General features: G+C 31.1%; 1 protein-coding gene across 2 annotated transcripts in view; it reads right to left on the bottom strand.

Annotated features, from left to right (window-relative positions):
• Positions 1-262: 262 nt before the first annotated feature.
• The window catches only part of CycJ (Cyclin J), a 47,044-nt gene continuing 33,935 nt past the window's right edge, over positions 263-13,371 (bottom strand). For both annotated transcript variants that reach the window (XM_085821065.1, XM_085821066.1), the window contains 2 exons: positions 12,053-12,212; positions 263-2,208 (listed from right to left, as the gene is read on the bottom strand). In XM_085821065.1, coding sequence (XP_085677191.1) covers positions 2,160-2,208; positions 12,053-12,212 — 209 coding nt within the window. In that variant the 3' untranslated portion in view covers positions 263-2,159. The remainder of the gene's footprint in view (positions 2,209-12,052; positions 12,213-13,371) is intronic.

Below are 13,371 nucleotides of genomic sequence, written 5' to 3'. Positions count from 1 at the left end.
TTAACAACAAAGTGTACTTACTACAAAGTGTGCTCAACAAAAGTATATTAAAAAGTACACTCAAAAAAGTATGCTGAATATTTCACTAAAAGCTGAAATTCGACAAATTATAAACATGTAAAAATATCTTTCGATACTCAAAAACCTGTATTTCTCAACAGAATTTTTGCCTTCTTTAAATATATTATTCATCATAAAAAAGGTAAAATTGAAACTACATTTACTGCTGTCGATTCTGGCAAATAAAGGAAAAAGACACACATTTTGAATATAAATTTTATTCAACAAATCTCATTAGATGCATGGAAAAGATTAATTCCAATATCACATACTCTTTTCTTATACATAATATGTAAACAAACATATAAATATACTACAGCAATGAACGATTTATGATTCTGTTGATATAACCATATCTACTTAACATTAAATATACAGCAATCACAGTAGTGCAACTAAATGGAATGTTTGCTTTAGTGCAGATAACACATAAATGTGTCTTGTAAGTAGAAATAACAAAAATAATTTCCATTCATAAAATGCATTTCTGCTCATCACACGACTGATAATTTCTAATTAAATTTCAAAATGAATAATTCAAAAAATGCTCAGCTTGAGAACAAACAATGAAGAAAATTATCCCCATCATCTCATATTAAAATGTATTTGTACTATCAGTATCAATGACTATTTAATTTATAGACTAAGCACATACCTGAATCATTAATAATGAACATGAAAAGTTCAATTCCTAGATTGCCGTTTGTTAAAATATTTCAACAGCTGAAAATACTAATTACCATAGAAAAGTCATATAATCACAACAAATACTGTAACATTTATGATTCTGAACATTTGAAAAAAGTATTTTCTCAGTTTTTTTAATATTGATTTCATAAAAATATCATGCCAAAACAGTCATAATGCCATACAGATTCCCATATAGGAAGCTGAATAAATGAAGAAAGTTTTAAAAATATCCTTAAGCAATTCTGTGGCCAACAACTAACATGCATACACGATTGGAGGAAAGTAATGCAATTCAGTATTTATCTGATCATTATTTAGAGTTATGCTAAATTTAAAAAAAAAAAAAAAAAAGGCTTGAAAACAGCCTTTTATCACATGCACTTAAAATTAAAGACACTGAATTTAAATCAGAGCTGATTATTATAATACAGAAAGATTTGGTCCCCTTGATTTAAATAACAAATGGAAAGAATAAAATAAATAACATTAAAAAATTTAATTATAAATGAAATGTTTAAAAAAACTTGTCTATAAAAAATATCACCTAAATTTAATTTAGGGAATGTGCTTAACTTCAGGAAACTGGAATAAATATAAAAAAGTAAATAAATAAAAATAATAAAAAATAAATCTTGCTACTTATATACTTCATACTTACACAAAAGTAAAAAATTTATAATAAAATAAATGCTTTAATGTAATACTTCAAAAGCAGATACTAGATCAAGTTACAATTCTTGAGATTCAATGATAACAAATTCAAACTATCTTAATCAAAAAAAGCGTATTTTAAGTACACTTTATGCAAAAATATATATTTTTTTGGAACAAAATATATCTTGAGCATAGTTTACAAAATAGACTAGGCTTCTGTGCACAAACCAAAAAATTTATATTAGTCAGGCAAAGTATTAGCCAACCGTATTTTATAAAATAGTTTTCAAACATGTTCACAGTTTTATGTACAAAGTACTGGACAGAAATTTTAAAATATTTAATCTTTATTATATACCATTGACTTGTGCATAAAAAGAGTATCAGACATAAATATTTTATCATAAATATAGGAACTTTTAAAACTGAGGTATATAATATTTGGAAAATAAAGGATATGACAAGCACATGACAATAAAATGTGCAGATTTGGCACAATAGTGAAAATGAAATTCCTGTACCTTGGAGAGGAAGCAACTTATGATGATTAGCTTAGTTCTTTGCACATCACAAATTTTAACACATAATATCACAGAATTATTATTATTATTTACAACATTTCAAGATCATTTTCTTAGGCACTTTCAAAAGTAATCTAATATTTTTAATTAGTTGAAAATATTCAACTAATTAAAAATCTAAGATTACTTAAACATTAAATTACTCTTACACAAAATGATTCACTGATGATTTGCTCATTTACTTTCTTTTTGTTTATTTGAAAACACATCAGCATCAAGAGCCCTGTAAAGAAGAAAATAAACAAATAGTCATAGAAAAATCATTTCAGACATTTTTACCACATAACATGAAAATTATTATGCATTCAATGGTATCTAAAGGATTGTTTAATGAAACAGATTATAAACAAAGTATCAGACTTAACTCTTCTATAATTTCTAGTTACGCCTTGCTGATAGGAATGCTTTCAAAACATTACAATTCAATGACTATTAAATTAATTATTCATTTCTCATTCAATTATGGAATGAGAAGTAAAAAAAAAAAAGGAAGCAGCACTTTCAAAAAGTTTACAAATATTCCAGCTGTTAGCCCTAATTTAGCCAACAATTTTTAACAATTTAGCCAATTTTAAGCCAATTCCTTTATATTATATACATTTGAGTATAATAAATTGCTGCTTCACATAAAACTCATAATTTCTGACACTTCAAATAAAATTCATGATTTTGTCTCTTCCAATTTTATTGAATACATTCAAATCAAACCCAGCTTTTTATTAATTTAAGATAAAGCTCCAGTTCTATGCATGTTATACAAATTCTTAATAAATTAAATAAATAATGCTGATGCACAACAGAATATAACTTCAGATAGATATTGTTCACCTTAATGCTGGGAAATAATAAAGATGCAGTATGTATCATTCCCATGCAGCCAAATCTTAATGATAAACACAAATTATGCAAGGTTACTGATGCAGAGTCTAATAAATCAACTTGTTACTAATTTGTATGTATAAAAGTAATCCAGTGAGTATGCAAACTTGATTCTTGCATCTGAGATTTGGAATAACTCAAAAGCGGTTGATAAAATTACCCTACTGATGAACTTCAAGTCAGAAATTTTCAACACAGAAGAATAAATCTGTAAACATAAAATTTTCCTTAAATTTTAGTGACATCTCAAAAATTTCATATATAGAAAAATTAGAGAATAGTTTTTTTTTTTTTTTTTTTTTTTTTTTTTTTTTTTTTTTTTAAAGACCTCACAATCATCAAAGTTGCAAAGGATTTTGGAATTGTGCAAAGTATTGTCTTTAGGCTTTGGACAGCATTTCAAATAATTAGAATGCACCATGGGAGGTCACCTTCCTTCCCTAATTCTAAACAAAGATTGATATTTTGTGATAATAGCTAGCCAGCCAGCCAATATAGTGGTTAGTGAAGATAACTGTTGTACCGACACAACCAGGTTTGATTTCCAGAAAAGACATGGGATGTTTCTACGTGTATAGTGTCTGTGCTGCAAGGAAGCATTCAAAATACACAGCAAGCCAAAAGTCCTCAAGAGGCTGATGGTAACAGATGCTCACACTGCCCCCAGGATGTTCTTCCTCAAAATTGGGGAGGATCTGCATAGTTAATGCAGTGGGACTATACTGTATAACCAATGGTGAAATTCTAGTATTCTGCCCGCTTCTATCTACCTGTGATAATAGCTAAATGCAATCCATGCCACATGGCTAGTCGACTTAGAAATTACCACTACTGCAGAAGACAAATTATGATATATAGCCAAACTGAGAACTTGACATTTGAATTATAAAGGACTGTAAAAAGGAGTAGTTTAAAATCCTCTATAATTCAAACAACAGGTCTCCTTTTGGCTACTTATCATTCGACTTTCAGTAAGCATTTCCTGAAAGCAGCACAGATGATATTTGCAAAAATGTCAGAACCACCGAAATTTTATGACGAAGCAAGAGCCCGATATTATATTTTCCTAGGAAGACAATACAGTTTGCAACTGAATTCCACTTACCAATTAATCTGGCAAGAAAGGGATACTGCAAATTAGCAATAAAGTATATGTAAACGATATTGTTATCATAATAATGGGATGATGAAGTGAGAAGGTATTATGATTAACATACTGAGTGACAAGTGTTAAACAATAGCTCCATAATGGGACCACAGTTGGAAATAGCTTACCATGGAACTGGTAAATAGAGCATCCTATTTACCAGTTCCATGGTGTCACTGACAAAACATTTCTTCTTATGAATGACTATCCCACTCCTTATTGAATGACAGGAGTGAAGAATTTCCTGGAAAGCGTAGCTATCTGTGATATCAGCTAGCATGTATGCTCGAAAGACCTCAAAACACCACAGACATATATTATGAGGAATGACATGCAATTTGCAATCCTTTGCTGGAAACAAGCAAGTACAACCATGCTGCAAAGGAGAGGAACCATTTGTTCTCAAGTGCTAAAATTTGGGAATGAGCATGATATGGCACTAGATCACAGTTTGAGATGGACATATTCCCTAATGAGAATGTCCAAGAATTCATTAAGCACATATCATCCATCTTTTACGTATAACCTATTCCAATAACATTTCTGCAAAGCACTTGTGATTGCTTTGATTCATTATTTCAAAAGACTCTAGGCTATTATTTTCAATATAGCAGAAATGAAGAAACTGTGATACACATCTCTACTTGTGTGTAGTTTCTCTACATAGGCAAAAGTGTTGCTCATATTTAAGATTCGGATATGTATGTATAACATTGCCTTAGTAATGAAATTCACACTGGAAAAAAAAAAAAAAAAATACTTAGATTCATAGTAAAAGAAAATTTTAAGTCATCTATCAAATCATCAAAATCTATCATTTCTTCAAAATATGTTAGGAAAATTTTATTCCCATTCATAACTACTTGCATCCACATCAAGAGAATATTATTCAAAACTTTTTCCACAAAAACACCTTCTCTAAGATAATCAAATACATAACCAGAAAATATTAGTCTGCAGAAATAACTGCCTTAGAAAGGTAAAATTTAAGATCAGCGTTTTTTATATTCACCTTAAAAACAGTCCTCTTAAGTGGCTGCCACGTAAAGTTCGCTGAAGTTAATTACATATCTTATGCCGAATATCAAACATCTGTGAATGTTATTTTAAAAAAAGTCTTAAGGCTTTTGCAATTTTAAGGCTCCATTCACACAATGAATTTTTTGGTCATAAAAAGTATAAAGCTGAGCTTTGTTGCTATGCAATCTAACCTTGCTACATCACAAAAAATGGTTTAAGGATTTTACCAAAAATTTCTATGTTTTCAATTTATGGCAATTTGGTATAACAACCAACCAATCACAGCAAAGCAAACACAAATTGATACCTTAGTTGGCACAATATTCAATTTTGAACATGTTTACTCTAATCTTCAAGAAAAAACTAGTTTATGTTTGTCAAATGCTTTACTCCCCTTTCTGAATGTTAATTTTGAAAATAACTGCCAATTCTCCACTCACAGAATTCATAAGAAAAAAAAATTCAAGAAAAAAAAAATTTTTTTCACTGATTTCTCAATACCTCTTCCTGATATATAATTTTTGAATACTCTCACTGAAGTCAGACTCTCACTGAAGTCTTTGTCCCTCAAGGACAATTGTTTTCGTTTTGTGATTTTGCGTCAGAACACTATAAATTGCATATCACTTTTCAAACTGTTGCCACCAAATATTATCGCCCTGTATTATATTTGAAGAAATTAAATAATGAAGAATCTGCATAAATGTACGTATTTTTCTCGCACTGTGATAAAACAACGGTACCTAGAGCCATCGAATTTTGAATGACATAATCCTACTCCGGCATCTGGAAGCCCAAGTTTTAAATTTGGAATTTGTTTTATTATCAATTTCATATTTTGTAACTCTTCAACGAATTTTTGATTAACGAACTCAAGGATTTCAAAGTGAACCATGGCAAGATTGTACAGAAAAAATATTTTTATCTCTGGCGCACGAGACTGTGTATCAGAAATTCTAAAGATGTGCTCATTTTAAAATTATTTTGCGACATTGATGTTGAACTGAATTTTATGGTTTAAGTGCGAAGAACATGATATTTAATAAATAAAGGTAACACACAAAACATTAAAAAAACGCGCCTTTAGATGTAACTTAAAATCTGAAACGTTTCTTTTTTCCCCCCCCCCTTTTTTTTTTTTTTTTTTTAATCCTACACCTATCTTTGGCATTTTTGCTATTAGTCGACGAGCAGCCCAATAAATAGATAATGATAAGCTTCTAAGATAATGCATGCTATGAAATTTTTCACATCACTATCTTCATTATTTTTTTTTTTTTTTTTTTTTGATTTCTTCAGTAAATGCCCTACATTATACTATTAGACAAAACATTTTTAATACCCCCCCAAATGAGGAATATATAAGTATCTTAAATGATTTATTCAAGACAAAAAAGTCCATAGTTTCTGGCAATCTATTAAAAGCAACATTTCATAAGTTCAGTTTAAAATGCTGTAATAATACCAAGCATATGCAGTTTTATTCAGCTGAATAACTTTTGTTTATAGCATTTTATATCAAGCCATAATTTAAACTGTGTATTTTTAGACAAAAGTCAAGCATTCAAATACACATACTCCACAAAACTAAAATTGGCATAATTCATATTTATATTAATTTAATGCAAAAATTAGGTACTGCAAAGTCCTTACTCTTTCAAAACGATTAACAGAAATTGTCATAAGTTAGCAGCAAAGAAAACCAGTAACAGCATGCTATCCCACTGCCCCCTCCCAAAAAAAAATACCTCATAAGTTCATAAGTTTTTAATTAAAGCAAAAAATTTGAAAAAAGGATCTTAATAAAAAAAACTGAGAAAATATACCTATAGATTGAAATTTAGTAAATGGAAGTTAATTAAAATTATTGAATCTAGTGGGTCACTTTCTCAATATAATTTGAAAATTTATTCAACAGCAGTTAATATTATATTAACAAACTCTGCTCTGATCAATATAGTGGTTAATGTTACTGGCTGCCATAGTGTTGGGCTCAGTTTCAAATTTCAGAAACCTTAGATATTTGTAAGTGTACTTAGTAGCTGTGTGGCATGGGTTCACTCGAAATACCACAAGTTGGGAGTCCTCTCGGACAAGCCCGCGCCAACAATAGGTGCAAGTTCATGCAGATGGTGCCGAGTCAAAAAGGCGCCGTTCAATCATTAAAGGAAGCAGTTCGTCTCGCTGCCTGCCTGAACAAGAAAATTCTTGTCTTATTTGAATGCTTCTCCAGGGGTTGACTCAGGTAAAACCTGGGAACCTAGGTACAAACCTAGGATTTGTACCTAGGCAGTCTCGGCCACAAGTGTTTAAAATCAGTCTCCACGGGACTGGAGTCATCACGGCAATGATTTTTTTTAAGTTCGCCATGGTACTGTCTAATCCGTTCTGTTGGTTGTGGTGGAGTTATATAGTCAGATATTCATGGTTGCCAGGGGCGAAACAACCCCGTCGATGGAATTGCTGAATTCAGCTAGCCTTTAAACTGCTTGAAGTTTCCAGTGGGCGACTGGAGCCTCAAAACTGCATATTCATTTCCTTGCTTGGTTTTTCACTAGGGTCGCCTAAAGCAGAGATCTGTATAGCATGATGTAGTGTTAGCAAACCGGATTGGTGGCCTGGTCTTTCTGACAGTATTTAAGTGACTTCGTTTTGCTGTCTGGGGTTGAGGCCCTTGTTGATGGCAGATGTTTTTACCATCCTTTGAGAACGGGGATGTGGAATGCGAGTTTTTAAGTATTCCTGTCAGTCTTAGCTCGACCTCTTGTGGCCTCTTGGATCGTCTCTAGGGGTTGGGGTATTTAACTGTGTTAAGGCAGTCTCAACTTTGCCAGGTCTGAATGCCCCTTCCTCCTAGCACACTGTTTTATTTGACCGAAAGTTATAACCAGATAGGAGTTCGTTTTTGGTGTTCTCGTCTGTCTTATTTGAATGTGGAAATACTTGATGTTGATGTATATGTAAGGGTAGACGCATTCGACCAATTGCTTAATCCTTATTTTGTGTTTACTGTTGCAATAGTAGTAATTTGTGCAACATTTATCCTTTTTGTGATTACTTGTTGTTTTTGTTTTTCTACATAAAAAAAGGTAAGTGCAGTTACATAGTATGTTAAACTTAGTTTAACTTTTTAATTTGGAAAAGCAATGATTTGAGCATAATTACTCGAAAACTGTTTACCTCTCATGTTTTAACCATTGTCGTATTCTTGGCCGTATAAATTATAAATATCTAAATGATTTTCCTCTAAGATTTTTAATAAGAATGTAGTTCGTCCTCCACCTGTCGTATCTGTTGTAATACAAAATACTAAAAACCTTTCTTCAATACTCATGTCTGTATTCTCTAAATTAAGATACCTCATACGAATTAATATCTGCTCTTGATGGCTAGCATTAAGGATACAATCAAGTAAAATAGAAAAATTCTTTGCCTGTTTGACTTTGTTTAAAATAATTTGCTTTGTATTATATTTATTTATATTTAAAATAATTTGCTTTTATATTATCCCCTAATAAGCTTATTGTTTTATTTTGAATTTTATTTCCAAGGTAATGAAGCATATTTTTTTAGTTTGAATTTTATTAATATATACAGACATTGGTAGTATCAAATTTTGTGATCATTTCTATACACTTTAGATAATTATTATATCTTTCGAATAATTTGTTACTGGAAACACGGATGACTAAGTTTTATTTCGCTAAAAACTGAATGGCATAGATAATTCTGTCAATAACATCACGCCAATGCTTAGTCTCGTTTTTAATTAAATTTTAAATTCCGAATTAACAGGTTTACTCTTTCGTAATCGTTCTAAGAGATCGGATAACTCTTTCGTTGTTTGGCCAGGTTCAACAAAAGTACATCTAAAATAAATTACGTCTATTTTTGTCTTTGGAGAAATTGAAACTCGAAACCAAGTTTTGGTAACATACAGAACAATTTTCTATTAAGGCTTGAACTTGGGATGGCAATAAGGGACTTGGGCATAATCCAGAATCATTAGGCACAGGCAAATGAGTATTTACTGCAGAAATTGTAGATTTCAATAGTATTTCCTCTGTTTTTTTTTCGATAGGCTAGCATTGAAGTTAAAGATAATTCCTGTGTGAAAAACACTTTTTAACTCTTTCTTATTATTAGGTTCTTTTGGTAATTACAATGGTAGCTGAGATGTTGATGGACAACTAGTGCTAGTAGCGTCAGCCTCTTCTTTGGGTTTTGGAAAAACTGAGAAATTTTAAAGTTCTGATTTATTAAGTCTTTCTCTCACTTTCTTTTTCTTCATTATATTCAGTCATTCTTAGACAGTTTTTTTTTTTTTTTTTTCCCCTTCTTCCGACATATGGGGAAAAATGAAAACCGAAAAAGTGGAAGTAAAAATAAAAGTAGAAAATAACTATTAAAAGAATTATTGTGTGAAACACTTCTTAAAAACACTCAAAAAGTCACTGTTTGAAATATTATCTTACTTCTGAAAAAGTGAGTATATCTTAAACTATTACTTGGAAAATGTATGAACTATTAGATCAATACCAAATAATTCAAAAGGGTGGTGGCTTTTGTTTATTAAAGCAAATAAATAAAATTTAAAGTATGTATGAAAGACGTAATGAAATAACTAAGCATTTTCCTTCGGTTGCCCGTACAGCTAAAAATCGGAAAATGGGCAATTTTTGATTTCAGAATACCTTGTATATTTTTATTTCACTTTAAAGAGAACTTTTCTCAAATAGATATATTTTAAATTCAGTGGTACTCCGTAAGCATGTCAATCCTTTGTTCTCGATAGATAATAATTTTTAGTTTAATAAACAAATGGTTCATGTAAAAAACAAATTCGAGTAATTATGCTCAAATCGACACTTTTGTGAGTTAAAATGCTAACCCAAGTTTAACATAATATGTAACTGCTCTTACGTTTTTTATGTAGAATAAATATAAAATGAAGCAATCACCAAAAAAAATCACAGAAAAGATAAATGTTGTCAAACGCGTCTACGGCTCTCCCTGTACCCTTGCATACGCATCGGCATCACATATTTTTGTTCGCATATATTTACAAGATCAGCTTAACTTACGTCAAAAACTGCAAAAGCATTAATTGATAAAATGATAGTATAGATCTTATGCATGAACTGTAGTTTTGCAAACTTTTAAAGGAAATATAGCATTGCCGGTTGGAACTCTAAGCTATATCATTGTCAACAACATAGCAGTGTGGAGAAAAGAATTTTGGTTCTATCTCTAGATATCAGCCACAGAGCATTTTTTGTGCCCTTTTGCGACAAGGTTCAAACTGTAATCACAGTTTGAACCTTGTCGTAAACTACGCTGAGAACAACACAATTTATTCAGTGCAAACTTGCTAGATATGTATATTACTTTGTTTTGAATTTTTAATAATAAGTAATGTTCAGCAATATATTTGGTATCCAGTGCGTTTAGTATATTATTTCACTTCGCTTGCAGTGTTACTTTTTTATAACATGTTGCTGTTGACTAATGCTCACTTGTCTGACCTATAAGTCAGCCTAAGCCCACAAAATTCCTCGTGGCAAGGAGTGCAAGATACGCCTGTCATTGGCAACATCCTTCATCACCTTAACTAAATTAGCTTAGTTTCGCCCCCAATTTCGATGGAGACCGTCCGGGGGGGGAAGAAAGGTTCGAGCGTCTCCCACACCTCTTCTTCTACCATCAAGCTTTCGAGAGGACTTTCACCTCGCATATTTAGAATGCCCCCATGTCGCACGGACATTATACATTTACAAACATTCATGTCTTCTCTCGGATTCGAACCCGAGCCCTTCGGCACGGCAGTCAACAATGCTAACCATTATACTGGTTGGGTGGCTTTTAAGAACATAAATGTTATAAATGTTCAATAAATATGTTTAAGTGTGGGTTTTAACAAAGCACAAAATGTTTGCATATTTAGACAAAAGTTAAACTTTATTTTTTTATTTTTGTTTCTGGTTTTTTAATTCATTCTTTTTTTTTAATATCGTTACTACATAAAGGCGCTTGCTAGACATTTGCACAACGGCACCGATTAGGCTTGCCACGGGCCTGCTCTCGAGAGTCAGGAGTTCCTAAATGTCCTTTCAGGTTTTGTGGCAGTGGAAGACTCCAGATCTTTTCCCTAGGAAGTTCTCCATCAAAATTGGGATGGAGCTTCCCTTTCTTATGGGCATAATTTGATTGTCTTGTGGTGCACTCTGAGTAATATTCTCAGTGATGAGTAGCTAAATGATCACTGAATGCTGACCCTTTCTAATGAATGCATTAAGTTACAGATGTCCAGACATTTGGAACAACAGCAATTAACTAAATAACATCACACAGTCACGACTAACTAGTTCAACTGGTGGCTAAATTGAGCCATCTGTATGATACAGCAATCATATGTCATGAGTTGCTGGAAACATCCACAGCCTATCAGCAGTAAGTTAATGTCCAGAACAACTGAGACATTCCAGTATTAGTTTTTGAGAATTTCCAAAAAAAAAACATGATGCATTGACAACTTGAAAATTTTACAATTTTTTTTCAATCATATGCTGAAATGAGTTGCACTCAGGACCTCCATGATAAATACTGATGACCTGGCTACCAGTGAAACTGCTACACTTACTTTTTTTACATACACATGAAAGCCTCTATTAGAAACTTATAAAAATCACTTTTTCAGAGTTTTCAGTCAAAACATTTAACAGGTTGTGATTCAAAAGATTCAAACGGCCAAAAAAAATTTTTCTAATTAAGATCCCCCCCCCAAGATTCAGAAGGTTTTCGGATTTAATACCCGATCCCCAATTATAATAAACAGATGACTTTTAAGAAAAAATTTACTTCAATTTATAACACAATACGGTCTTCTAATATGCAGATTTTGACTTAATCTATATAAAATGAAATTAAATTATCAAAAGGGCTAATAATAATAATAATAATAAAATATTCATTTTAAAAACAAAGTAGAAATTTTAGGAAGTGTTCCACTATTAGAACAAACCTCAACAAGAGATCCATGCAACTCTTCAGCTCTGTATACTTATAATTAGTAACAGTCTGTAAAAGCAAAGGCCACGCAGGTGTCAACAGTAAGCATTTTCTTGTACAGGCAATGCACGATGCAGCAACAAGGGACGGATTGAATTTATGAAAAGCATAATCTGAAAAACAAAGGCAAATGATGAAAATAAAGTTTTCAATTATATATATATATATATATGATATAACAGAATATGATAGCTGCTTTAAGAAATGATTGGTGACCTCAAAATAACCATTCTAGATTTTCTGTTCTCCAAAATTTGAGATCTTCCCATGTTACATAACACTGCTTGAAAAAGGTAACTAAAAATAAAATTAACCAATCATAGCTCAGAGTACTTTCTGCATATCTCGATATAAATACCACTCACAAGTTAACTATGTCATCTTCTTTTCCCTAACTTCTGCTCTGCTAAAATCGCTTTGCCTTGCTAAAATGCCTATGTCATACCTTTAACAAACCAATGTACATAAAAATTATCATATTTGATTATGATTGGATAAATATGTACTAACATGGTTTTATATGCATGAAAATAAAGATTGTGATATTTCAAGCTCAGTTGTGTTAACTGCATCATCACAGCTTTTACCTTCAGCCACTATTGTCTTCTCAGCCATGACAAAACATCAAAAAATGATAAAAAGTAACAGGTTCCTCCTACGCAATTAAAATACTACATATATATATATATATATATATATTTCTTAACTAAAGCTTAAGGATCTTTTTGGAATAAAAGAGTTGTGTTGTCTAATATCTCTACATTTCTTTTAAAACAATTTTTAAAAAACTCTTTAATACATACACACACATACCAAATATTTTACTGAGCTAAACTATCTTTTGAATAGTTTAAGTTTACTGATACAAAACAACAGTTATTGCTTCCTAAATTTCTTCACTATAAATTTTTAAGAGGTGAATTTTCACAGAGAATAAAAAATGAAATTTCTGTTTCAAAACTAAATAATTTTATTCAAACTAAAAGATGTAAAACATCATACACAAAATGTTTGTAAAAAAGACTACAGATTCTTTCGTTAAGCATTTTTACCTCCAAATTTGCTATATAATTTTATTAAAATAGTTTCAACCTCCAAATTTACTATCGAATTTTATTAAAATAGTTTCAGCATTTTGGGAAGAGTTCTGAAGAAATATAATGCCAGAATATTAAAAAAATAATTGTAACACTATGGGTAAAGATAAGTTCTACAGAAAATATAATGGTTTTAGATGGTTCACTAAAAGAAAAAACACTTTCAATAGCAAAA

This window comes from Stegodyphus dumicola, chromosome 7, assembly GCF_044657685.1.
Source record: "Stegodyphus dumicola isolate Sdum_Otavi_A_Nest chromosome 7, ASM4465768v1".
Taxonomy (NCBI): domain Eukaryota; kingdom Metazoa; phylum Arthropoda; class Arachnida; order Araneae; family Eresidae; genus Stegodyphus; species Stegodyphus dumicola.
The sequence above is the reverse complement of the archived record's forward strand: the minus strand, read 5'-3'. Positions and strand labels throughout refer to the sequence as shown.